Source organism: Trachemys scripta, chromosome 20, assembly GCF_013100865.1.
Source record: "Trachemys scripta elegans isolate TJP31775 chromosome 20, CAS_Tse_1.0, whole genome shotgun sequence".
Classification (NCBI taxonomy): domain Eukaryota; kingdom Metazoa; phylum Chordata; order Testudines; family Emydidae; genus Trachemys; species Trachemys scripta.
The window spans coordinates 5273704-5300360 of record NC_048317.1 but is presented as its reverse complement, the minus strand read 5'-3'; the positions used below and the strand labels follow the sequence as shown (position 1 = coordinate 5300360).

The following is a 26657-nucleotide window of genomic DNA, read 5'->3' as shown; positions in this document are numbered from 1 at the left end:
CTCTCAAACGTCTGGTACTAGCCAATGCTCGAGAGAAGATACTAGTTTGGACAGACCATTAATTGGATCAAGAAAGACTTATCCTTTGGAGGTGGTGGGACACAAGGGTTTGGAGTTTAAGGCTAGTGCTCCATCCCCTTTGCACGTGAATACACATGGATGTCTGCTTACGAAAACACTGCGGCAGTTCTCCAGTCCATGTCCCATTCCCTTCACAAGTCAGGACGGCAGGTAGCGAGAGCTGGTATCCTTCCAGGCAGCCATAACTCACGCTTGAACCCCAGCTGAAATCTGAGCCCATGACTTTCCCGTTGGGGATGACTTGTGGGGATTTACAGGTGATAGCTGAGCAGCAAACAAAAAGCATATTCAGGTCTAATGACTTCTCAGCGTAGTTATTTCCATTAACAAACAAATCCACATAGGATCAAAGTTACTTTCTGTGAACTGAATGCATCACAGGGAATTTAGCTAGAGGGGGTCTGTGCACACTTTCTGTTATATGCATGTGTGTTTGTGTATCCTGGGATTTTTTTCTTTGAGTTTTAGGGTCAACCAAATCCCAAACCTCGCAGTCAGATCAGCAGGCTTTTGCTAGCTTCCACCGAAGATTATGAATCTGATCCCAGCTTAGTGGGAACATCCCCCCAGGTACTCCAGAAGTTTCACAGATTTTGGAAAACCTAGACAAGTTTCAAGTTAGCGATTAACTCAACAACTCGGTTGAATTTTGCCTGGTTGGAAAGTTTTATAGTACTCTGCTTTCAAGCGTATATGAGCACGGGGCCAGATTCTCAGCTGGTGGTGTAAATCAACGTAGCTCCCAAGTGAGAATCTAGCCACATTGTGTCTTGCTCTTGCTACATTAGCTCAAAGTGGCAAGAAGAAAAAAGGAGGAAGTGTTGATCTTCACAGCCTTGCAGGGGAGTGAAGTATTTAGGGAAGATCCCAAGTGACCTGCATTTCTGACAGGTGGACCTTAAGAACTTTGCAGGCTGAGATCAGACAAGCATCCAGATGCTGCTTCACATTTTGTCAGTACCCCTGGGTCAGCAAAACACTGACAAAGAAATCAGCCTCTCTTGCAAGATGCCCAGTGCTTCCGCATTCTGATCAGAGAAGCAGAGGCAACCACAGCTCTGAAAAATAATACAAGCAGGGATGTAGAAAAGCTTTCCAGACCTTTTGGGAGGCCGAAGAAAATGCTTCATTCAGGTTTGATTTGAGTTTGGGGTGAAGACTTGCATATTTATGCAAAGTGCTTCATCCATTCATAATGAGGGAGATTGAAATCTCTTTTACAATGTTGTAAATCCCCAATAATGCCACTGAAGTCAATGGATGTACTCCAGAGTTACACTGGTGCAAATGGGATCAGAATCTGACCCTTAGAGGCTACCCCAGTTTGGAGAAAGCTCTGCTTTAGAGGGCACTTGTTGTCCGTGTTTGATTTCAAATAAAATGTGGCTTTCGTATATACATACTTTTTATTTTTAAATGGACACATTTGATCTTTAAGAGGGGCCATCGGTTCTCCAACTCTCCCTTTTGAACCATGACATGTCCAAAAGGAAGCCAGGCTGGTTCTGAGGTTTGTTAAGAATGGTTTGCATTAGCTCTACCATCACACACTGTTGTGTTGATCGAAAGCTGTTGCATCGCAGATTTAGGCTGGGATTGTCAAAGGAACTCAAGGGGGTTGGGTGTGGTTAGCGCTCAGCTCTGTGCAATACCAAGGTGGAGAAAGTGACTCAAGACAGAGTGAAAAATCATTAAACATCAAACACCTCTGATCATTAGTAAATGTGCAAAGAAGAAACTATGGCAAACACATGAAAACTATGTGACTCTTAAATCTGAGCTACTGTAGGATGGACAGATTACCCCAGTGTGAAAGTTCCTCTGCAGACTAGCGTATATACACAGCTTAACAGCACTTTAGCGTGGCAGAGCTATAATACCGTCAATCATTTCTACAAGAAGTACTTACGAGCGTAATGCAACAGTTATTGGAACCTGAGATATTCATGCAACTGGATTAGTAAGTCATAAGCCATACTTAAGAAACCATAAACTGCACAGGTGAAGCATTTTGCAGCGGCTGGGTAATTTCGAAGTATATCACTGCAAGGTACAGGCCTGGATTATTTATGTCTTCTAAACCACAGTGCAAGTTCCACACTGGGGTGGCTACTTTTGGATCCTCTTGTGCATTGGGATGCTTACGATAGATTCTGCAGCCCACTTTGAACCAGGCTGGGGCCGATCTTCCTTCCTACTGCACGTCATGCATACAGTTGGGCTGCCCAGAGGAGCCGGAGTGGGTGCTACCTTTAAAAATCATTTATTGGGCGCGCTCCTGCAAGCCTTCCGTGCTCTGTGCATCTTGACCTCCTGCTGTCTGTCAGGGGACACTAACGGGGCAAACGTGACAAGATGCCAAGTTTCCCTCCACTAAGGAGAGTGAGCGGCATGCAGTAACCATGTGCAGTTATTTACACTACGGCAAAGGATGTGTGTGAGGGCAGGGGGAAAGCCACATGCTTCTACCTCAGAATGGAAACACTTTGCCCTGGTGCAGGGCAATGGAGAATCAGATCCAGGTTCTCCTAGAAGGCAGCAGATTTACCTTCACTGGCCATGCTGAACTACAGTCCAGTGAATGTCCTATTTGTGACTGTTTGGTTGCACGTGATGTATCATACAGTGCCCGGGCAATCTGAGTAAACGGTATCCCTGCAGGGTAAATATAGGAGTATTTCTTTCTTTGAAACCACAGTACAGGTTAGATGGTCATTATTTTTGGACCTACTCAGCATAATTCGCTTGAATGAGTGAGGAATTGCTATGGTTCAGAGCCCTTTAACTCCCACTGATGACCAGTTACTCTCCAGTAGTTCCAATGACTCCTCACATAATTGCTTCATCAATAAGAGCAAAGAGTTCAGAGTCTGGCCCCATGTAGTTATGTGGCACTTTCGCAGTAAAGCTTACTAAGATATCTTTAGTTACAGGAGCCTTGAGGCTTGTAACCTAATATCCTCAGACATTTATAGTAAATGTGGTCTCACCCTTGCAGACAGGTTTGGTGCCATTCCAGGTTCGGTCTTTTGTGCAAATCAAAGAGGATGCCCTGTCCGACTCCATCATGTAGCCAGGAATGCACTGAAACACTACCGTTTTATTGTAGTTAAAGTCATTTCCCAGCCTAAAGCCATTGGCTGGTACACCAGGATCCCCACAGTTTATCACTGGGAAAGGAGAAGACACAATGGTTAAATTTTCTGGTGCACATAACATGTCTCAAGCATATGGATATGCAATGGCTAGAAACCTCACAGTCCCCACTATCTTTCAACGGATGATGGTGATCTATCAGCCCCTGAGATGTATGGGCTACAGGGTAAACCAGGGAGCTGGCTCAACCAGAGCAAAGTTTGGAAATGTGTGCGCAAAAAACTTTGCCCATGCTCAGTGGAGTGGACAATAGTCATAACAAATGGCTCTAAGGCCTAGCATTATGCAAAACGACGTGTTAATTAGCACATTACGGGGGCCCTGAGGTTTAATCATAACCAGTTAACATGCCTTTAAACATGATTTGTCCCTGTTTGTCCTAGATGCTGTATGTTGTTTGCAGACAGAATACATTTTCCTAACACAGTCCTGGCCTCATCCACACCTTTCATCTGTCATTCTAAGGACCTAAGTGAACACAGTATATGTTCAACAAAAGCTTCCAAGCTATGGCCCAATCAGGGCACGTACTGGGAGCTGACACACCATAGGGCAGGACTCTGTAGTAGAGCTTACGTCTAGTCATGAGATTTATGACTGCAGAGCACGTAGCTTAGCTGAAAAGACCATCCGAAGCGGGAGTATTCCATGAGGCACTCGGAGCCTCAAAGAGTTTGCATGAAGAATTATTTCCACTGGCAGTAGATAGTTTTATTACACTTCTGAACACATTGGGTTTACATGTGCCTGTAAGTCTCAAGCTGGAGTCCCATGCACTCTTTGAAAACCTAGCCCTAGTGCCTTATGTTTGTTATTTACCTGGTCCCCCAGGAATCCACTCAGCTGCTCACCTGTACACTCAGGAGTGCTGCCTGTCCAGGTTCCATTGACAGTACAGTGCCTGCTTAGCACGCCCGTGGAATAATAGCCTTCCCGGCACTGATATATAATGGAGCTGGAGAACACCAAGCCGTCGTTAAATACAACTCGTGCGTTGCTTGGCGTCCCTGGGTTTCCACAAGATATAACTAAAAAGCCGAAATAGCAGAATTAGAAAAAAATTAAAGAGGACTCTGATCTCAACCAAAGCAATTCAGCTGCAAAAATCTCCGGATTCATCAGTGGACCACATGCGGTTTTGGAGTGAAATCAACTGTACCTATCAATTCTGTTGGTCTATAAGCTGCCACAGGACTCTTTGTCGCGTTGTACCTCCCAACGCAAGTAAAGAATCCCAAGAGCAATGGATACAACTTGCCCTGGGAAACCACGAGGAAGCACATCTCAATGCTGTGTGACTTCTGTGGTGAGCGACTGAGAAGTTCTCCTGCACCAGAAGCTAATTTCTCCAGCAGAAGATACTCCAGCACGTACCCCATTGATTTCACACTGGGATTCAAGAACATACCCTGGATGCAAGCCTCTGGATTACAGGTCTCTACTGAATTGAAAGAGGTGCTGGTTTTATGCCCCTGGATACTGATCACTCTGCAGGATCGAGCCGTTAAATTAGCCGAACCTGACATGTAGCTCAAAGAGACAAAGCTGGGCTCTGGGTGGAATGATGGAGGAGGAGGTGGCACCTAGACAGCTCAGAACTAGCAGGTTATTGGAGTCTCTCATTGCTAGTCTGAATTCAAGCCAAGATTGGTAGTGACCAAAAGAGATACCATTGAATGTTGGCTCGGTGAGCTGAGTGAAACAAGGTGGGTTCAGTCCAGTTTCTAGAAATGGCTGCACAAACGGAGAAACTGGCGATGACTGTCATATTAGTGTCAATAGAGAAGCAGATATGGGCCATGAGACACCTTGTTTTCCCTTCAGGTGCTTCTTGCAGCTCAAGATTATGACACATCTGGGCATGGGAATCGGCACCCTGATCTGGCTCTGAATTTCACTGCTGGCTTCAAGTCTCTGTCATGGGTTGAACCAAACCCGTAGGTCCCAGCATCTGTAGACAGTTAAAGGGATCTGAGCTTCATAGCTGGGGCTCGTGTCTGCTTTGGAAGCCAATCTTTGCAGACTTCAAGGGAATCGAAGCAGCGGGGGACTCAGCTACCCTTCCATAATGGCAGCCGCTCCTGCTTATTGCCTGCGTATATCCAATTATGCTTTCAGCTGGGGGAGACTATTGCGACGATACAATTATAGGTTTGTCAGCACCCAGGTTTTATGTCTAAACTGCCTCGGTTCCACTGCAATAAAAGGGCATCAGACTGAACGGCAGTACGCACAGTCCTGTCATGGCAAAATAAGTACCTGCAATAATTGCATCCAGCCCTCATTTACTGTGGAATTACAGTCCATGAAAGAAAATCACATGAATCAATAAAGGCTTAAACCGTTTGTCTCTGACTATTTGACAAGGAAATTCCCCTGGCAATGCAACACCATCTCGCATGCTGCAAGAGCATCAGTTTGGAAATAACAAGGTGCCCAAGTCTCCAGGCTCTATCGCTGCCCCCCAGGCCAGACACCTGTGGGAGTGGAATATTGCCTGCCATTCTGCACAGGTAAATGAATCTCACTTGGGTCACGGGCTGAATGTACTGTGCACAGCTGTAAGGAGAGGCCCCCTTCTTCCTTGTTACTTGGTTTGCTGACAGCAGGTTAACATATGAGCTTGTCGGATGTGTATCTGTTTGACAGGGAAAAACTAATAACCATTCCAGCTTGTGTGCGCAGACATTTTGCCTGGCACGAAAATCACGTGGGGTGCTCTCTAGTTACAGATTCCTCATGCAGCCAAAGTCTCAATGATACATAGTGTCATTTCCAATAAATGTGGGGATAAAAGTCAGATTCTATCAGCTTAGGAAAAGCACTGGATAAATATTTCACTGTCATGTCTATGCATCATCCTCTCTCTCCTCCCCCCCACCTGCCTCGCGTACGCCCCCACCAAAAATGCACACAGCCGATTCTAAAATAGCCACTGCTACAAAAATCAATCGTGACTTCGGAAAAAGGTGTCAATGGGAAAGGAATGACGACGGTGCAATGTTACGGCACAGTCGAGCACGTGAATATAGAGTAGTAATTCCAGTTGGACGTCTGCCGAAAGCCTGCATTGCCCTGGATATAAGAGAGACCTCAAACTTATGGGCAATTGCTCAGACTTCAAAGTCATATTTAAAATAACTCAGAGCCCAAGCCAGGAAGCCACGATCCATGTAAAGAATTTTCCATGGCATTAATGGGAGCTGGGAGCACCAGCACGATCAGGTGACAGAAGAAAACTGAGCAGCATTGGTGTTTGGAGGGAGCACATATCAAAATCAACCCCACCCCTCAGCAAACAAGAAAATAATTCGACAAGCAAAATACGTGGGTTGGGACTGTTGGTCTTGTTCCTTCGTTAACTGGAAAATATTTCAAGGGATGAGACCCATATAAAATGATAGATTTTAACAAAAAGCGTCAGATCCTGAGCTGCAACGAAGGAGTGCAAAGGTGTAGGGAACCCATGGCCCTGCCCCCTTTCCCTTGGCCACACCCCCACACTGGTGACAGGAAGGGGAGCTGTCGTACCGCCATCTCCCTAAACTGGTGTGAGCCTCCTCTGGCTTGTTACGGTGGCTGGATTGTTGCCAGGAGCGTGGGGCAAAGCAGCCACACTCCCGCTCTGAATCTGGGTTTATAAATCTCCACCTGAATTACTAACAGCTTGTCAGACTGTCAAAATGGAGAGGAATTTAACGATCTAATTCACTTTTCACACTTTATGCTGATTATTTTCTTGAACTTCCCCTCAGCCGTGGAAAGTGAAATTAGATTGATCTGTTTAGTCAGTTTCACTTTCGGGGTCTAGCAATAATGATACCGTGCTGTTCTGTAGCGCCTTTCCTCTCAGGGTCTCAGTGCGCTTTCAAATGAGTAATGAATGATGCCCCCAAGGGAGGCATTATTATGCTGATTTTAACAGATGGGAAAATCAGGCAGGGAAAGATGAAATGATTTGGCCAAGATCACATAATGATTCTGTGGAATAGCTGGAAACTGAACCCAGAAATGCTGACTCGCCGTTCTCTGCTCTAACCACTAGGCACCTTCTCCTCATAGAGTTGAGAACAGAACCCAGGAGTCCTGACTCCCAATCCCCTGCTCTAACCACTAAGACAGCCGTACTGAATTCCAGAGTTAGCACAACACACTCTGGTTTATGAGCAATGCCGTGGAATGCTTACCACTAAAAATGATGTATATAGACACACACATCTAATTGCAAACATTTCTATTAATAACTAATTGTTGTAAATCTCTTCACCCCATATATTTTTTGTTTCCGTAGCACACCTATATTTTGTGCCTATATTATTCTGATGGAGGCCCTTTGAAACCAACACGATAGACGTGGCTGTTAAAAGTAATCACCATTGCTGCTAAAGATAAGGAAAGAGCCCTGTGCAGGGGGGAGATCAGGCCGAGAATTACAATGAGGAAGGCGAGTGTTGCTTGGGAAGTAATGGGACTTTATCATTTGTGGTGGTGCATGAGATTCACTAATGGGATGGCTAATACCATTATGCAGGGAGACAGCATCTCAGTTGTGAAACTGGCTGCGTGCCTACACAAGACAGTAACAGAGCATAAGCGGCATCCTTATTTCCCTGCATGAGTTATCTGCACTGGCCAGCAAAGTCAGAAAGAAGCCGGGTCAGATTAGAGAATCCAGATCAACATACAGACAAACACCAGACTGTGGTCAGACCCCTGAAACACACCTGTGGACCAGGATTTTGAAAAAAAAACCCAACAACTCAGCACCAGCTCAGGTTTTCAATAGAGCTCAATGCATTGGGTGCTGAGACTGTTTGAAAATCTGGTTGTAAATGGAGCAATGGGAGCTGGGCACTTGAAAATCGGGCCATGAGCTCTTCTGAAAATTTTCCCACTGATGTCGTTTGGAAGTTGTAGATCCTTTCAACATCTAATTGTTTCCCCTCATTGCTGTTAAGTCGAGGGCAAGTTTGATTGCTTTCCTGCATGGCTTCCTGCCTATTCAAGTTGTGGTTATTAAATAAAGATGGCTACTAATCAAGAGTGACTTCAAAATGAAGGCGAGTAGTAACAGTTAGTGGTATAGGAGTTTTCACCAGGTGGCGCTTGTGATGTTTCACTCCATATTCTTTATGAAAATATGCTTATGATATGAATATGACATAACAGATTCTTTATGCAAGATATCATTGGAAAGGTTATAATTTACTGAATGTGATTATCCAATTTGTATGCACGTATCATTTCTGTATCTAAAGTTAGGAATATGGACTATGCAACAATTACAACTGGGTGTGTATTGGGAAGACACCCACCAGATGACAGGCCATCAGATTTGATAAGCCATCAGGAAGGAACAACAGAACCAGGAAGATTCTAATTGCTCCCCCTCCAGGGAGGTGTCCGGGATGTAACTATGACATTAGTGGTCAGGTGGTATCGTCACCAGATACTAAACATTACCAGGGACTTGTAACTTTCCACTGGAAGGGAAGGGGGGGGGGGACAAAGGATTGCCACCTTATCTAAATCCTAGTTAAGTGTGGGGAGGAAGACAAACAGGACTCCTCCTCTCTGGGGTCTGTCTGCCCAAGAAGAAAGACTGCTAAAGACACCTGAAGGGAAGGCTGGGGGAGTCCAGACTGAGACAGGGGTCCAGTCTGAAAAGAAATATAACTGGAACTCTGAACCAAAGAAACTTTGCAACCTGCCTAAAATAACATGTAGGGTAAGAAATTACATTTTGTAACCTGTTTGTTAAGTATATTGAGCTTAGTTTGCGTACTTTGGTTTATTTGCTCAGTAATCTGCTTTGTTCTGTTTACTATCTCTTTAACCACTTAAAATCCACCTTTTGTAGTTAATAAACGTATTTCTTGTTTATAACATAATCCCGTGTGTACAGTTCATAACTGAATGGGGGTGGGGTGGGGAATAAGAGGCTGTGCATACCTTCCTCCACATTGAGGGAAGAGCTGGATTTTATACTATATCTTTGGGTCTGCACTCCAAGGGAGGTGGACACCTGAGTGTTAGGGCAAGTCCCTTAAGCTGAGCCTTCCCAGAACTGATCTCAGTGTCTGTTTCGTTCTGCAGTTTGGAGCGGCCCTGCCTGTGTGTGTGCTGGAGGAAGCTCAATAGCTTGGCTCAGCAAGACAGGTAAAAAGGGTGCCCAGGTTGGCGTATCTCAGCACATCAGGTGGCATCCAAAGGGGGGCAACCCGTCACAGCGCTGTCACACAGTCTTCCAAGTTCTTTTTCTGCGAGCAAGTTTTGACTCTTGGGAAGACATGGCATGTGGTGGTTAGTTCTGAGTTATGCCGGAGGCAGCTTGGGGAGAGAGGGAGTAGGGGAGTTTGGTGTCTGCCTTGGGCTCTGATTAGAGTCATTTCTTGAGGCACAGTTGCGTCCAGGGAACCAGGCAGGCGCGTTGGGATGAGATTCCCCAGAAGAAGGGAGTGTCCTGTGAGCTGCTTGACCATCTCAGTTCAGGACTGATGTATGTGCCTAAACATAGCAAGTTCCATTTAGAAGACACTCAGACTATGTCGCTGATTTATCCTCCCCTGGGAAGCCAAGCTACAAGGCCACAGATATCAGCTACCATTTGCCATAAGGGGCATCACAAGTATCAAAAGAAGGGGCCACGTTATTATTTATTTACTACAGAGGCTTCTAGGGCACGTGTTCTCGTCCCATACCATTACATACAGTGCTGCTCTTAACATTCCCTCTGCCCGGCAGGGTGAATCCCATTGAATTACACTGAGTGGTGTTTCTTTTCATTTTTTTTTTTTAAAAGGTCCTTCCCCTTCCGAACTGGTGGCATTTTAAGGCTCGATGACTGTCAAACCTGAAGCACAGCAATTCCCTCCAGGAAGCTTCTCTTCTCCTCTCCTACAGATTAAAGCTGTTTACTAAAGAGGATTCCAGTCTAGGTAGCATGTAAATAAAATGTCCCACACGTGCCCCCCGGTCTAATCCTTACAGCGGACAGAATCGTCCTTTTGGGTCTTGCTGCCAGTCAGCAGACAGGCTGAATTGGTCTCCTAACAATGCCTGACACATCAGGCAAAATCCACTGCGGGAATAACACATAGCTCAGAGCATTCGGAGTCCTAAAGCCTTCACTTTGCAGATGGTAATTTACATACTGTTTAAATTAAATAGTAACCTACATTCCCCTCAACATGCAGAGGGGAAAAAAAATCCTGTCACAAGCATATTCTCAGTGGTCAAATTGGGATCAATTAAAATAAACGCATTTCTGTTTACTTAAACTGGCAAACACCAGTGAGGGTCCTGCCTCATTCTGGCTGTGGATTTTGTTTAATTCATCTGGCACGATAATAAACACGCTAAAAGCAAATGTTCCATTCAGCTTTTCAAGGAAGGAGGAGAAACTATAAAGCTTAACAGCAACTAACAATGCAATTGCAGAGTCTATTGTGCAGGAGAGCAAGTGATTTTTGTTTTGTTCCCCCGGCCCTTCATTCCTTAGCGCTGTGCATGGAGAGATGGACGGAGAAGAAAGCAGGGGGAGGGAGGGGAGCTTGTAAATTTGCATGTACATTTTAAAACTTGCTGGAAATTAAAGCTAAATGGGGCTTGAAAACTGAGATTTTAGAAAGCCTGGAAAGCTGGTTCTACTGGAAATGATGCGGCCTCTGCTGTCTAACACAGTCCGCAGCGCTGAGGCGTTCCAGCCGCTACCGATAATTGACTCGTTTGATCTCAATCCATTTGTACCTTATGAAAAAATGATTGTGGGCTTTTTAAAAATAATTCCTCCTCTTTCTTGTTTGACTTCTAGAGCAGTTGAAAGGCACCTGACAGCTCAAGGTAATAAAGCCCCTTTCCTTCCCCAGCTGGGCACTCAGAAGATCTGGATTCGGTTCCTGCCTCTGCCACACCCCTTCTCCGTGACCTTGGGTGAGTCACTTTGGTCCTGATTCAGCAAAACACTTATTTTAAGTTAAGCACATGCTTAAATTCCGTGGTCTTCAGAGTGAACCATGTGCTCAGCTGCTTTGTTGGACTGGGATATCACCTCTTTCTGCTGCAGTTTTCCTACTTTTTCCCCGCCCGGTCTATTTAGACGGTAAGTCCTGTAGTGCAGGGATGGACTTGTCTTACGTGTCCGTACAGCACCTGGTACAATGGGGTCCTGATCCCAGCCGGGGCCTCTAGGGACTATAAACAACTTGCTCCCCCATCACCGGGCAGGGACAACAGACGATTCTGCCCAGCGCAGCACCTGCAGTGAGCTGGCGCACCCTTGCTTTGCAGGGGGCAAGATGGCAGCTTGATCTCTGTCCCCTTTCATTTCTCAGCCTCTCTGGCAACATTAACAAGGGTGGCAATTAATCAACAGTGCTTTTTTTGTGCCGCAGACCTTGGTCTACTCAAGAACAGACAGAGCTCCTCCATGCCCATTTTGCACTGCGGCTAACAAAAGGGAATAATTTTCACTCGCTGGGCAGGGTCGAACTGAGGCCCTGTAGGCTCCTCCTGACTTGATTATGTTTTCTGTTCCTAGCCGCCGAGCATGAGGTGTGAGTCAGAGACAGACAATGCCCTACAGAGGCGCTGAATGGCTGTGTTGGCATGCTGGAGCTCTGCCACGCCAATGCTGAATGGGGCTCCCATGGAGAGGTCCATACATTCAAATGGGCTAATTCAGAAATATGGAAGGGGAGATGCAATTTAGCAGGTTTTTAAATATGATTAGCCCCAATTTAGGGATATGGAACATATTAATCACTCTGATTCAGATCACGCCTTGGAGACTTCTAATCACCAGGTTTTAACGAGTCGGGGAATATGGAATTTGGGTGCTGGGGTATTCTCCCTCCTCCCGTCCAAAAATATATAGATGACTCCTGGCTCTGGGAGTTCTTCTTGGACCTGGGCTTATTTACGGCGGGTCTGCTGAACCTGATCCAAGCGTTATGCCTTTGATGAAGTTGCAATTACCTACAGACGTATGAGCGGCTGGGTCGGAACAAGCTTTTCAATAGGATTTCATTAGTCTGGGAACGTGGTTACTACTGAGAAACCATTATCACATTCTGCAGAAGCTAAAAAAGCCCGGTGCTGTGTGTGGTTTCTAAAGCAGACCAATCAGCTAGTGACATGTAGAGTATGTGGGCCACAGATGTCAACGTTTGGGCTTCGATGCAGCAAAGTAGTTAAGCACACGCTTAGCTTTAAGGCACAGCAGAGGGACTGAAGCATGCATTTAAGCCCACCCCATTTCTGTAAAGCAGGGAAGTCTGTGTTTATGTCCCATCGACGCCAATAGGTCTTAAGAACATGCTCTACGTTAAGGATGTGTATTGCCAAATCAGGTCCTTGGTGACTAAAGTCAAGCACCTAAATAAGAGGCCTGACTTGCAGAGGAGTTGAGCACCTGTAGCTTCTGTTCAGTATAGTACTTTTGCTTAAATATGGATTCACGCCCCATTAGGCATTGAAAGCTTTGGCCTTACCCACTACATGTATATCCTTAGCTAAAAACATATACAGCTGATTAGGGTCCAAAGAGATTTGGCGGGGGGAGGAATTGAGCTGGGGACAGTACCTTCCGCAGTGATGGAGGCAGGCACCATGCCTGGATATGGCCTGCTGGCTTCAGGGACACTGACGGAAACAGAGCAAAGAACAAGATTTGTTTCACTTGCCTGTGCTCTTCCCCCAAGTGCAACCTGGTGGATAGTGGGTTGGGGCCAGGGTTTGGCCCCCATCCTGCCCAAACATGCCTGTCTGGGTAGATAATTGCTGCCAGCTGCACTGGCTGCCCCTGTGGGGGTACATGGGGATGCGAGAAAGGACTTTGCCACCTGCTTTCCATCTCTACCAAAATGCACATGCCTGGGGCCAGCCACAACGAGTGCTGCTGGTTAAAACCCCATCCCCGTGCAGCGTGGGACAAAAATGACCGTGCACGTGGCTGTAACAGTGGCCGTGGGCATGCCAGGCTGGGAAGCAGAGTCAGCATTGTGGGCTCAGTTCTCAAACCCTGGGTTCAAAGCCTGACTTGGAGCTGAAGCACCAGTGAGCCAGTGGCCTATGTCTCCGATCAGCCTATGTCCCAAACACCATGCCTTCCCCTGCACCATTTGGCACAACAGAGTCTGCTCAGTAGAGACAGGTCTGGAATAGCCGGGGGAGGGGCACTGGGGAGTCCGACTGGCCTGGCAGAGGGGCTGCAAGTCAGGGCATCAGCAGCGTTGCATGTGGCGAGCCCCGCACTGGAACAGGAAGAGGTGCTGCGGATTAGGACCGGGATGCTCTGGCAGAGCTGCGTTGGTTCAGGGGGAGGCAGGGTCTTGAATGGCTGTCTGTGCTGCAGGTCGGGATGGAGAAGATGTGAAATAACGGCAGGTGAAGAGCTTGCAGAACCCTGCTTGTGCTGCCTCAGTGCTGTCAGTCCTCACTCCTGCCTGCCTTAACTGTACTCGTAACATTAAAACAAAAAGATGGAAATCCCTGCTCCAGAAAGTCAAATCTAAGACTCAGAGAGTGCAGCCCCACGGATACCTGACCCTGTTTGCACCTTGCCGTGAATCCAAACAACAGAGACACAGCGCACGGCTCCACACTGAGAATGACTTGCCTATTTCGGTTGGCGAGGGCCTTACACTAAACCACCACATTATAGGAATAATGTTACTATTATTCATAAAGCTGTGATTCAAAACTAAAATATCCCCACTGCATCCTGGTGCCTTTTGAATTCGAGGGGTTATTGATCCCAGTATTAATATATACAGCCCCTGCCGATCCTCTCCACCAATCCCCCCCCCCCCCAAAACGGGAAAGAAAAAATAATGCCCCTCCCGCCCTAAGGCCTCAGTAAATTAATAAATGTGACGCGGTGTCTTCAATCAAGGGCTGCATCAATCTGGAATACATTTCCAATTCATTTAAACTCTCTCCGAGCTCTTGGCTTTCAAATCAGCTGAGGAGAAGGACTTGCGCAGGTCTCCTTGCTCATCGGTTTCCTGCCTAGTTTGGAGCTTTTGTTCCTTCTCGGATTGATTTTTAAACACTTCTGTAATAGCAACAGGCAGCACAGTGGCTCGCAGGAGCTGGCCCAGGGTTTATCAGGTTGGATTAGGGGTTTTTTATTCTTTTTCTTCAAACATAAAAGGGATTTTTTAAAATAAAAAATGTTTATTAGGATTTTAATTTGTGTTATGCACCGCTGTGTCATGTAACTTATTCATACATGCACCAGCTCTGGCTTTCACAAAGGTTCCAGGCAAGGACAGTTTCCCTTTTTGCTGAATTTTCTCCCCCGAACTGGTATTTAATCCATTGGTGGCCCCGGATTTGGAGATTCTAAGCCCAGAAGGAACCATTATGACCATCTAGTCTGACTCCTGGATAGCTCAGACCAGAGAATTCCACCAGCCATTCCTGCACCCAACCCAATAACTGGTGAGGTGGGAACACCGTCAGGGCCGGCTCCAGGGTTTTGGCCGCCCCAAGCAGCCAAAAAAAATAAAAAAAGCGCGATCGCAATCTGTGGCGGCAATTCGGCGGAAGGTCCTTCGCTCCCAGCCGGAGTGAGGGACCATCCGCTGAATTGCCGCCGAATAGCTGGACGTGCCGCCCCTCTCCGGAGCGGCCGCCCCAAGCACCTGCTTGACAAGCTGGTGCCTGGAGCCGGCTCTGGGAACACGGGCTGAACGGAGCTGAGAATCAGCCTCCAGCAGACACATCCAAGATAAAACAGGCCAAAGGGCTTTTCCTCGTTCCAGCCTCAGATGCTGAAATGAACCCAGCCATCGTGGGGCCCCAGTGAGACCACTGCATGAGGCCTGGCAGATCCAGGTTGGACACAGCACAGAGACATGTGCCCCCCACCCCTTTTCTACTGGGACGTGGAACATGGGGGATGAGACCTGCAGGTATTTGGAGGGTGCAAAAGTGTGAACCACTGTCCCCTCAAAGGTTGGCAGGAAACCCTGCAGTAAGCTAATAAAACAGGTGCCCCTCATGGTTTCTTGCCAGCTAGAGCAGTGGGGAGGTCAGCCGGGGGTTTTGGTACGCCTTCTGCCCCTCCTACACAGCAAGGCCGGGTGTAAGGCAGCCCTAATTATCTTGCTGTGATGGCTCCACTAAGTAGGGCACTACAACACCCAGGAGCCCCCTCCCTGCTGTACATCCCCAATCGCCTGGCCAGGCGAGGGGGAAAAGTCCTGCACCAGAAAGTAACTGGGCTCCGGCTGGATGCGGCGGCTGCCTGGCGGCGGGGAGCTGCAGAGAAGCTGAATGCAAAGGGGGATCTCCAGGCACAGGATGCAGAGCCAAGAGGGGACCAGGCTGTGAATGCCGTACAGGACAGCAGGGTGCAGGTCTGTGTGGGACCTTACCGTGCAGGGAACCATTGCAGAGAGGCCCCAGAGAGACACCGTAACGGAGTCTGACCTGGAAACCCACAAGCTCCTATTTGCTTGAACAGAGTCTGGACTGGAGAGGATGCCTGAGGCTCTAGGCCCGGACTCTACACTGGACGGCTCCTGGGACCCAGACATTTCTTGCTATGGCTCACTTTGAACTGTAACTGTTTCAGCCTCTGTACCTAGGGTATTTGTAACCTTTCCCTTTCCTGACAAGCTTAGTAAAATACCCTGGCCCTTCGCCATGTGTTTGAGTGGTTACTGGGACCCATCAGGACTAGCCCTCACAAGGCCTCACCAGTGAGGCAACCACGGTGCTTGCCTCCGAGCTGTGGTACATGGGGCACATACCAGCACCATAAGGGGTGTGGCGTACTCCACGTTCCCCTGGAGAGACAGCCCGCGAGCAGGGGAGCGGTACCTTCGCACTCCGGCTGCGTGCCGCTCCAGGAGCCGTTGGCATGGCAGGTCCTCTCCGACGAACCCCGGAGGGTGTAGCCCGGTTCGCAGCTGAACCGAACCACGCTGTCCACACCAAACTCGCTGCCCAGCCTGATGCCGTGCGAAGGGATCCCTGGGTCACCACACGTTCCCTGGCTGCCTCCTGCCGAGCGGAGAAAAACACTTTGTCAGCAACAGCCAGGGGCAGCAGTGCAGGCATCGGTCCTGGCCCATCTTCTCCCCAGCGGCAGAGAGGAGTTACTTGTGCTACACAAGCAGCTACCATAGAGTAGCCAGTCTAGACGCTGCATCCTTTCATTAACCTTCTAGTTATCCGCTGGGATCATGAAGCCATAGCTATTGGAGCCTCATAGATTTTAAGGTGGGAAGGGACCACTGTGATCTTTAAACCTCATCTCCTCCACAGTGCAGGCCATAGAATTTCTCTTGGTAGGGGGGAAACCACCTATTAACCCATCCACTCCCTCTCCCTGCCATCCCAGGGACGGATGTCTTCCAATGTTCTGCCCAGTGGGTTTGCTCTAAATACCCCTAAATGATAAGTATTCCACCCTTCCCTTGGGAGACTAGACACAGCCCGAGAGATCTCACAGCCACTACGTTTTTTCTCTTATAGCCAGCCTGAATTTTCTCCCTCAGTTTCACCCCTCTGCTCCTGGTGACTTCCTTGGGGACCAAGCAGCAAAATTACACAGCCGGCAGGGAGCTCCAAGTTCCCCTCACCCATTGGTGATGTGGGGGGTGTATCTCTAAATCTGCTCTCCCACAAGTCAGCCGAGCCTTGAAACGTTGGTGGCTGTTACAGCCGAGCCTTGAAACATGGTGGCTGGCATGGCATGTTTCATTATACCGCACACATCACTGTAGTAAGTGGGGAGGGTGAAATTCACCCGGTGGGGAAAGCCAGCAAAGTCCGAATTTAGCTCTTGTGCTGACCTTCCGCACAGGTGGTTATTTCAACCCATGTGTCTACTGTCTTGGGAAGCTCATTGCTTTTTAAGCACTTGCAAAAGAGGTCCCATGCCTCCCGAATCTCCAGAAAGAAACCTAGACAGATGCAGCGACTTTCTGCAGCAGCTGCTTAGGCAGCAAGAGGTTTGTTTGCCAGCATCAGACAGGCGGATGGTTCCCCTCCAAGCAGAAATGATGAGATGCTCAAAGCCTCCCGCCCCAACCCCGTTATCCTTGCAGAGCAAGGAACTATTAGCTTTGCAGCACAGACGCGCTAGGAACCCAGCCGAGAAACATCCGCTTGCAGAAATCGCTAGCGCTCAGCACTGCTGGCGGAAAGTTAGGGGGACATGAAGAGAGAGGCAGCGGAAAAGGTTGCCTTGCAGGGATTCTTTGAGAACATGTCTCCCCACATGCCAGGCCCATGCCAAGTCTGACTGTTATCAGCTCTCTCTGCTAATGATCTCTGTAAACACACCAGCCCCAATCCAGGGAGCAATATTTCACTCCTACAGTTAGAGCTCCCAGGCCCTCTGTGCTTTGCTACGGTAATGAGCTTTGCGGCATCGTGTCGGATGTAAAAAATAATGAAGACATTTGTCATCCAGGAAAACACTTGTTTTTAAAAGGGTGGCGGGAATCCCTCTCTCTGGCCTCACTGTTCTCCTCTGCGGGCAACTTATTCCAAAACGGCTTGTTCTGATTTGCTAAAGCCACTGTCGCAATTAACGAGCTGCCTGCACATGGCAAAAAACCTTTGCATTGGAAACAGCCTCAACTGGATTCTGGCCTCTATGCATCGCTCTGGGCTGCAAAGGTTGGCCCTGGAGGAAAATTTCCCCAGGGCAGGAGCAGTGTAGGGGTGACACAGATGGTCCTATGCTGCCTTCAGTGTAGGGGAGTGCTTGGGGCAGGAGGTGGCATGCTGGACAATGGAGAATCAGGCCCTTAACTGATGTTTGAATTGCTGATTATTAAAGCGCAAGCACAAGACAAAAGGTCCGATTTCCCATCACCTTGGTTCTTATTTGCACCAGTACAAGTTGAGTTTGGTGTGAAAAAGTAGCAAATCAGAATCGTTGGCTGACACGTACCAGTGGTCATGTTTCACACCCTCTTTGCAGAGCTAGAAATGACTCACAGAGGGTGCAAGGAAGCCGGGAGGGGTAGCGGGGAGGAAGTCAGGTCCCAAGTGGTTTGGAGTTTGTTGCAGGGGGTGGGGTTTTCAAAAGCACATGGCACTGGCCTAACTCTGTTCTCTCTGAAGTCACCAGCAGACCTTCCATCCCACTGGTTTCAACAGGAGCAGAGTTAGGCTAAAGCTGAAGGCTTTTTAAAAAAATGGATATGAATTAAAGAAGAACCTTTCCAAGTGGCCATAAAACACCAAGCAAATCACAAATTGTTCTGTACATACGTCCTTCAGAGAGGTTGAAATTGCCTCTTAATATTTCCCCCCTTTTAAGTGCAGGTTAAACTTGGTCAAGTGGAGCTGCTAGGTCTAAAGTGGCAAAATTAAAAATTAACCACTTCCTCCTATTGCCTCTGCTCTAGCTAGAGTCCCATCTCCTTCGTGCCTTGCTCTCAAGGGAATGGAAGACTGCATGGGGTGGGAGTGGAATTTTACACAGCTCGGGCAGTTTTTCAGTTCCATCGGGGAGGGAATCCGCTGATTTTGTGACTGAAGAGACTTGGATGTGGGTGAGGAACAAGACTGGAACAAGGATGGATTCCGCCCTACTCCAGATTCTCATCATCACATGTGATGTTTGCTTATCAGGACATTTCTCAACCTGTGAGGGGAGAAACCCCACCCTGGTCCAGAGTTTCAGAATAGCTCAGCTCTCAGGGAGGCACCAAGATGGGTGGCCAGAGCTTCAAAAAATCTGCCTGTGTTGAGATGGGAGCTCAGGGTTCTTGTAAATTTATCACTTATTTTGACACCTGAGCGCTTTAAAATATATAGGCCTGATTGCCGGCGATGAGCACTTGGAAATCGGTTACCGTGCGTCTATCCCTGCCCGTCGTGGATACGGGACATCCCATGTATCTATGCCTTATCCAAAGTGATGTGCGGTACACGGGACAGCGCTGCTGCACGGAGCAACAGCTCAGGTGTGAAGCCTGAGATAGGAGCATCGGACTTATCTGAATGCCTGAGAGAGAGAAAGGGAGAATCTGAAGTTACATTGTGAGGAGCAATTTGTGAGGATGAAACCTCCCCCCAAATCAATGCTCTTCACAGAAGCACAATAGGAGCCATTGAATAGCAAAGAGCAGGCTGCAGTCTTGACTGTGCCATGTTATTTGTTATGTTTAGAGCATTCGCTGCAATGATTTATTCATCCTGTGCCACGGGACAAAGTTTACTCTTTATCGGCACCCACTGTCCAAGGTGCTGGAGGCTGGACCGCTGAGCTCCAGCTGGGCTTTCCAAGTCCTGCAGGATCCAGATCCCTCCTTTGTTCAGAATAATATAGATCTGAGAGGCCTCGTGGCTTCTCTTCTCCAGCTGGAGGCCGGGTGGAAGGGTGGTGGACTGTGAAGAAGCAAAGGGTCATCGCACTAACCCTGACCAGGTCTCCTGGCCTTCTCACCTGAGCAGTGAGGGAGGGAGCCACTCCAGTGCCCGTCCAGCTGGCACATGCGAGTGGAGTTGCCAATCAGACTCCGCTTCCCCAGGCAGCTATAGCGGACGACAGACCCTACCGTGTACCTATCGCCTGAGATCTGGGAGTGGGGCGGGGAGCCGGGATGGCCACAGGAAACCACTGAAACAAAGAGAACAACATTATGGCTTGCGTTACTATCTAACTGCCGGGGACGAGCGTTCAAAAGGAAGGTGCAATGGGTGCAGCTGCAAAACACTCCCCTTTTGCACCCACAAAGTGGAATTTGCAGACACAGAGCAACCAACAGTTATGGGCCAGACCCCTCGGTCGGTGTAAATCAGCATAGCTCCATTGACTTAGAGTCATAGAGTCCTAGACTTTAAGGTCAGAAGGGACCATTATGATCCTCTAGTCCGACCTCCAGCACAACGCAGGCCACAGAATCTCACCCACCCACTCCCGCAACAAACCCCTAACCTATGTCTGAACCACTGAAGTCCTCAAATCATGGTTTAAAGACTTCAACAGAGCCTCATCAGTTTACACGAGTTGAGGATCTGGTGCTAAGTGACCTTAGCATGAACTGCCCATTGAAATCTTGCATACCCTTACTCCCTACTCAGCGGAGCTGGCACAAGAGTCAGGCATCACTGCAGTGCTCGAAATAGAGTTGCAATGGTGCACAAACCTTGCATTGGTCCCCGGGGTGGATTTCACCAGGGCTGGTCATGTAAACATTTGCACAGGGGCTGTCCCAGGTCTGTGCATGCAAATACCCAAATGCACACGCAAACAAGGATGTCCCAGGCATGCACTTTGCACGTTCCCGTGAACATCCATCCCCTATTAAAAATGAATATTTATACACACACACACACATGCACATATCCCTTGGCAGTGTGGGATTCTGTCAACACATAGCCGTATTAGATGCAATGTCACACCTGATGAAATTACTTTGGCAGCTTGTAAGAACCGCTCACCCTATGATTGCTAGTAAAAACATTGTTAACAATAATTAATTGGTTTATTTAGCTTAGCTATTAGGGTAGATGAAGCTTGGCTGTTCACAAACAAGCTGACAGCTCTAAAGGCGATTAAATATGATCTGATCAAAAAGAATCTTAATGTGAGGGCCACATGCCATTAGGATTTCTGAAGGGAATTATCAGCAATGGATGCATTTCCCCTTTCTGCGTAGGTGGAATGCATGATACTTCAAGAAAAAGAAAAGGGTGCGGATGTTTATATACAGTACGTGGGCACTGAGAGCTGTGACTAAAACCAAGGCCTTTTTCAAAAGAAATGAGTTTGAGAGCTAATAAACTCGTACTGTAACTAACAATTCAATAATGGATACTCCAGCAGACACATCTAAGCTAAAAATCTGTGACCGTATTGGGGGTTGTAAAGCATTTGTACAGACAGTCGGAACAAATTTCTTCCATTGTGCTAGATTTTGCTGTGGTAGATTTCACTTATTGTATCAGAATCCCTCTTCTGCCCCTTAAAGAACAGGGTTTTTTCCGTCTCTAAAATACTCACTAGCCAAAATGCTCAAACCTGGGTTACCTGATGGCAAGGTTCCTGGGTCTACATTTTAAAAAGTGAGTAACGAGTACAGGTTACTAAATAAAACTGGCCTGATTTTCAAAGGTGGTGAAAACACCCATAAAATCCTCTGAAGTCAATGGAAGCTGTAGGTGCTCCATGTTTTTAAAACACAAGACCTCGTTTATTTAGCTGCTTGAGGTACCCAGGTATGAGCGGGTTGGCTCTTTGATTTGAGTGCCTGTAGATTCTAAGGATGTGGTTATCACTTGTCAATTTCCCATGGCTTGTGCAGCGTGCTTGTAGATGTCAGATGGTGGCATGCTGGTAACAAAGGAAAAGAAAATGTGCCAAAAAACTAGTTTTTATGAGTTGGTGTAAAAAGGACAAATAAATTAAGTAATTAAAAAAAAAAGATCGAGGCTTTGGAACAGCTCAGCTGAATGACACTTAAGCGGCTATGTAGGAGATTTGATTGTCCCCCTCCATTTCTGACGGTTTGACCTATTTGTCCTGCAAGGTACAACTTCTGAACTGCAGATGCACCAATTGCAAGTAAAAGAAATCCTAATGATTTTATTCTTGAAGAAGGAATGTAAACACGAAAATCAATAACCATCGCTTATCTGGAGCTAGTGTGTTTCCCTTTCACCTCACTTGCCCCCTGTCCCTACCACATCACCTTTCTTCCTTGTTAAGTGCTTTCATGGAAAATTGACTGGATCCACTGAGGAGACTTTAACTGAAAGGTTATGTCTAGCTGTGCAGGAAGTGAGCACATCCATAGAGAGGTTCTGCTTTCTCTATCTGCCTGAGCAGCTATATAATTTGCAATCACCTTTGCCGGGTTATAATGATACATTTGCTGCTTTGGATTTTCTGTTGGGGACCATTAGGTGCATGGTGAATTATGCCATTTTCTCAGGGCCTAATCCAATGCCCATTGCAATCAGTGGAAGGACTCTGCAGTCAGGCTCCAAGTGCAGTGTGACTTAGTTGCTAGAGTACTGGGCAGGGACTCAGAAGACATGGGTTCTATTCCTGGTTCCGCTGCTGGGTGACCTCGGGCAAGTCACTTTGCCCTTCTGTGCCTCAGTTTCCCCATCTGTAAGAAGGGGAGAGTGATACTGACCTCCTGTAAAGTGCTTTGAGATCTACTGATGAAAAGCATTATGGAAGAGCTAGGTATTACGAGTCCAGCGTCCCCAGCTGCCTGACTAGTATGAACTTCCTGTACTGTATTACAGATCTTGTATCTATCTATCTATGGGGTTTGTACACTGCCTCTCCCCCACTGTATCTAAGCACATAGGATTTGATGATGCTGTGCTACTTGAAATTTGTCACTGTTGTTATAAAATGTTTTTCTTACATGGTGTCTCATCCTGTCTGGTTCCAAACACCAATCTTTGGGATTATATGGGTCCACACTTGGTTGGGGCTCAGAGTTCTTGGGTCTAATATACTTTTAAGGTGACAGCAGTGTGTGTGTGCGCACATGTGAGCTATAAAGCACTCATAAGCAATAACCCACCCCAGGGTGCATTACCTAGGCTGCCCCCTAGGCATGCCTCACGAGACAGAAAGAGCAGGGTACTTAGAGCCCAAACTGCACATCCTGCCGTGTATTCAAATGGTTGTTTTGATCAGTTCTGAGTGGTGTGGCTACTGGCTCAAAATCACACAGCTCAGAGCTCCCATCTCCTAAATCAGACTGCTCCCTTAACCCAAGCCTTGGCACAGAATCTCCCATCTCTCTTCACTGTGCCTTTATGTATAAACATCTGTAACTAACTTAAAGGCAGCAAGCATTAAGGTTACTTTAAGGGGGAAAAAATCTACAGCAAGAGTCAAGAGGCGAGTCCTCGGGAACATGCAGTTTGCAAAAGAGTAAGAGCAATGAAGGTGTTTATTTTGATACTGAACTGACGTTGCCTTTCTTCAAAGACATGTGAGCGAGTGGGTGGGTGGAAGTTCGAATGTGTACGAGCTGTGCTAAATCTGCTGTGGCTAATTACATGCTGCCTTGCTATAAATTCCCTGTGTGGGATCTACTGGACGCTTCTCTTCGCCACCTACAATATTGTCGCTGAAGCGGAATGGGGTCAGGAATCCAAACTCAAAGGTGTCTGCATTTCATTGGTGGGTGAAAGGATCCCTACCTAATCTAATCCTAGACCACATTTTTCCCTTCTAAGGACACCCTCCAAAGCCCGGTGAAGTGGATAGGAAGACGAACATTGATTCCAATGGGCTTTGGATCAAACCTTGTAGGCATCATTCAGCTAAAGAGAGATGTAAACCCTGTGGGATGAAAGACTGCAATGGATCATTTGAGTATGACTTCTTTAGCAATGCCCTAAACAAAAGGGTTAGGCTCTGAACAACTTACAAAGACACTGTGGGAGGGACCGGTCCCAAGTGCCATCCCCCTGACAGGAAAGTACATGTGTGCCCAATAAGTAATATCCATGGCTGCATTGATATGAGACAGTTGTTCCAAAGCTGAATCTGTGAGGACCACTTGGCTGCACTTGACGGATGCTGTTTTCCAGGTGCCCGGGGTCAGTACAGTTTACAACTGCAAACAAATAACAGAAAACAAAAATACAAAACAAAGGGTGTAACAAAGAACAAAGGACTCTTTAAAACAAGGAGGAAAAGGGGAAGAAATCTCAAGTCACACATTCCGCAGTTTGGGTTCTTTCTTTTTTCCGTCTTTAAAAAAAAAAATTAAACAAAATAATTGGATTCAAAAGAAGAGATCATCTTCTGGGCCCGATCCTGCCACGTGACGTGCAGAGACAGAGCCTCGCTGATTGGCTCACTGCAGGATCGGGCAGTTAGCGGGCAGGTGAGAAGAGCTGACTTTGCCATTGACCAGACAGCAGTAGGGACAGAGATAAGTGCCTTGACGGAGTATAGAGGAACGGAGTGCAGGGATGGGGAGGGGAGGAGGGAATTTGGTAAGTGAACTTTAATGCTAATACTGAAGGAGGCAGGAAGCCCTGGAAATGAGAGGGAAGAGAGGTTAGCATATGGGAACATGACTGAGTGTTTCTGGGTCAGATCCTCGGCTGGTATGGATTGGCGTATCCCCACTGACTTCAATGGAGCCTGTCCTGATTGAGACCAGCTGCAGATCTGGCCCAGTGATTGTTTTGTTCTTATTAGCAATCACACGTCAATCGATTGGAAGGTGGTGGGGAAGGGGGTGAAGCCTCAGCATTGGGATCAGCTCTGGGGTGAGTAGGGGCAGTGCCCCTGAACTCGGGGTGGGGTGGGGCGGGGGAGGGGTTGTATCCGCTTATGCCACATAGGAATGTTTGGCCTTCAAACATCACTCTTATGTTCCCACTCAGCTGCAAATTCTGCTTTACGCTGACTCATGATGGCATCTAACTGGATTTCAGGAACCAGGAGTAACCAAGGACGTGGCACAGAGAGCAACAAAGTCCAACTCATCTTGATCACAGGGTGCGGCATTTGCACCGTTCCTTCATCAGCAAAACCCTCATCGCATCCTCTCTGTGCTTCCCACTTACCCTCCCCTGCTCCCTTAATAGCACCATGGCAGCTGAAGGAATAACTGAGCAGGAAAAACAAAACCCAGCCCCGGTCTGCAAGGGTTTTTCCCTGGGCCAGAGTCGCCGCTGGTGAAAACTGGTGGCGTTCCACCCACGTCAACAGACTGACGTGACACTGAAAGCGACGGAGCGGGGCAGATTTACATCAGTGGAAGATCTGGCCCAGGGTTTGTAACTAGAAATCGAAAAGTTCACGATGAAAATAGAAGAGGAGTCCCCTGTTTGGGGCTCTGCCCCGTGAATGGAACATACCCTTCTTCTACCGCCATTTCCCACGCAGCCCCTCTGATGCACCCAAGTGCTTGAAGAGGGGGAAGTCAAGCTGCTGCTATTCCATTGTCACAACCCCATTACGCCGCAAACCTGACGGCATTTCTGATCCTTGGACTATAGCTCTAGCCACCATCTTCCCCTTCCAGCACATTCATACGCTCTAGGCCTCAACCCCAGTGGTCGAATGAGGGCCAGGGGGAAGATGACTTACTGCGGCAGGTGGGCAGGGAGTTGCTCCACTGGCCGTTCGCCAGGCACTGTGACTGGGATGCCCCTTCCAAGTGGTACCCGACGTTGCAGACGAACTTGGACACGTCGTTCAGGTTGAAGTGGCTGCCCTGCGTCAGGCCGTTGGCTGGGTTGCCCGGGTGACCGCAAGTGATGGCTACAATCAGAAAGCGGAGACATTACCGCTGCGGCCCTCGTGGCTGCAGAAAGTGAGCCTTCTGCCTGGAAGGACAGTTCTCGAGGAATACGGTCACCAAGAAAATACCACCGTATACCACAACAGCCGCCCTTAGCATCGAGGGCCATGTCTTTGGAACCACACTGATTTATACCAGCTGGGGGTCTCTCCCTGTGTTGCTACTGCTGGGGGCATTTCCTAAGGGAGATCAGCACTCAATTCCCACTGTATTTCACGGTGATTTGGGCAGCTAATGCCCCTAGGCTCCTCTGAAAATCCCAGCCATTATTATTCATTCATTCACCGAGCACCCACAGATGTGCTAGGCACCACCCAGACAGTCAAAGCCATGAGGCCTGATTCTTCTCTCACTCACCCTGATGCAAATCAGAAGTTACCCCATTGAAGTCTATGGAGTCACGCTGGGTGGGAGGGAGGAAGGGGAGAGGAAATAGATTTAACAGTAAGAAGGAAATCAGGTTCCTGGTACCTAGCTCAAAGAGCGCACAATCCAAACGGCATGAGATGAGAGAGAGGAACACAAGCCCTCCTGCTTCAGGGAGTAAATCAGCTTTTAACTGATGGGGGTTAGGAAGAAACCCATCAGCAGATTGTCCCAGAATGTCTACTGCAGGATTTTCTCACACCTTCCTCTGAAGCAACTAGGACTGACCACTGTCAGAGACAGGATGCTGGGCTAAATGGACCGGGGGTTTGACCCAGTGTGGGATGCTTATGTTCTGAAGACAATGCGAGGGGTAGGGTGGGGACAGAGAGACACAACAAAAGGATTATGTGGACAACCAGTAGAGACAGTGCTTGGATTTAATATAGGCTTGGTTGGCTCATACCTGGTTGACCCTCTCTCCCCCCGACAGAATCATGGTTGGCTCATGGCTGATTGCCCCCCCTCCTACAGAAACAGGTCTTAAAGAAAGATTTAAAGCCATAGCAACCCTACTGCACGGAGTAAAGTTGGCGACCTTTACTCCAGAGTACAGCAGTATTTTCGGTTTGCAAAAGAAGCTCGAGGATTTTCAGCTAAGAGCCTTCTGGCCACGTTAAGAATATGGCATCCTTGGATAGTCAATAAGGAAGCAACACTGATTGGAGGACATAGGAATTGCCATGGTGGAGCAGACTGATAATCCATTATTGGAGACAAAAC

General features: G+C 47.7%; 1 protein-coding gene across 1 annotated transcript in view; it reads right to left on the bottom strand.

Moving 5' to 3' along the window:
- CSMD2 (CUB and Sushi multiple domains 2) overlaps positions 1 to 26657 on the bottom strand; it is a 560683-nt gene that overhangs the window by 26097 nt on the left and 507929 nt on the right. Inside the window, exons 54-60 of the mRNA XM_034754071.1 lie at positions 25295 to 25468; positions 23616 to 23804; positions 19658 to 19831; positions 16069 to 16251; positions 4089 to 4265; positions 3072 to 3251; positions 172 to 345 (exon numbers count right to left, since the gene is read on the bottom strand). Coding sequence (XP_034609962.1) covers positions 172 to 345; positions 3072 to 3251; positions 4089 to 4265; positions 16069 to 16251; positions 19658 to 19831; positions 23616 to 23804; positions 25295 to 25468 — 1251 coding nt within the window. The remainder of the gene's footprint in view (positions 1 to 171; positions 346 to 3071; positions 3252 to 4088; positions 4266 to 16068; positions 16252 to 19657; positions 19832 to 23615; positions 23805 to 25294; positions 25469 to 26657) is intronic.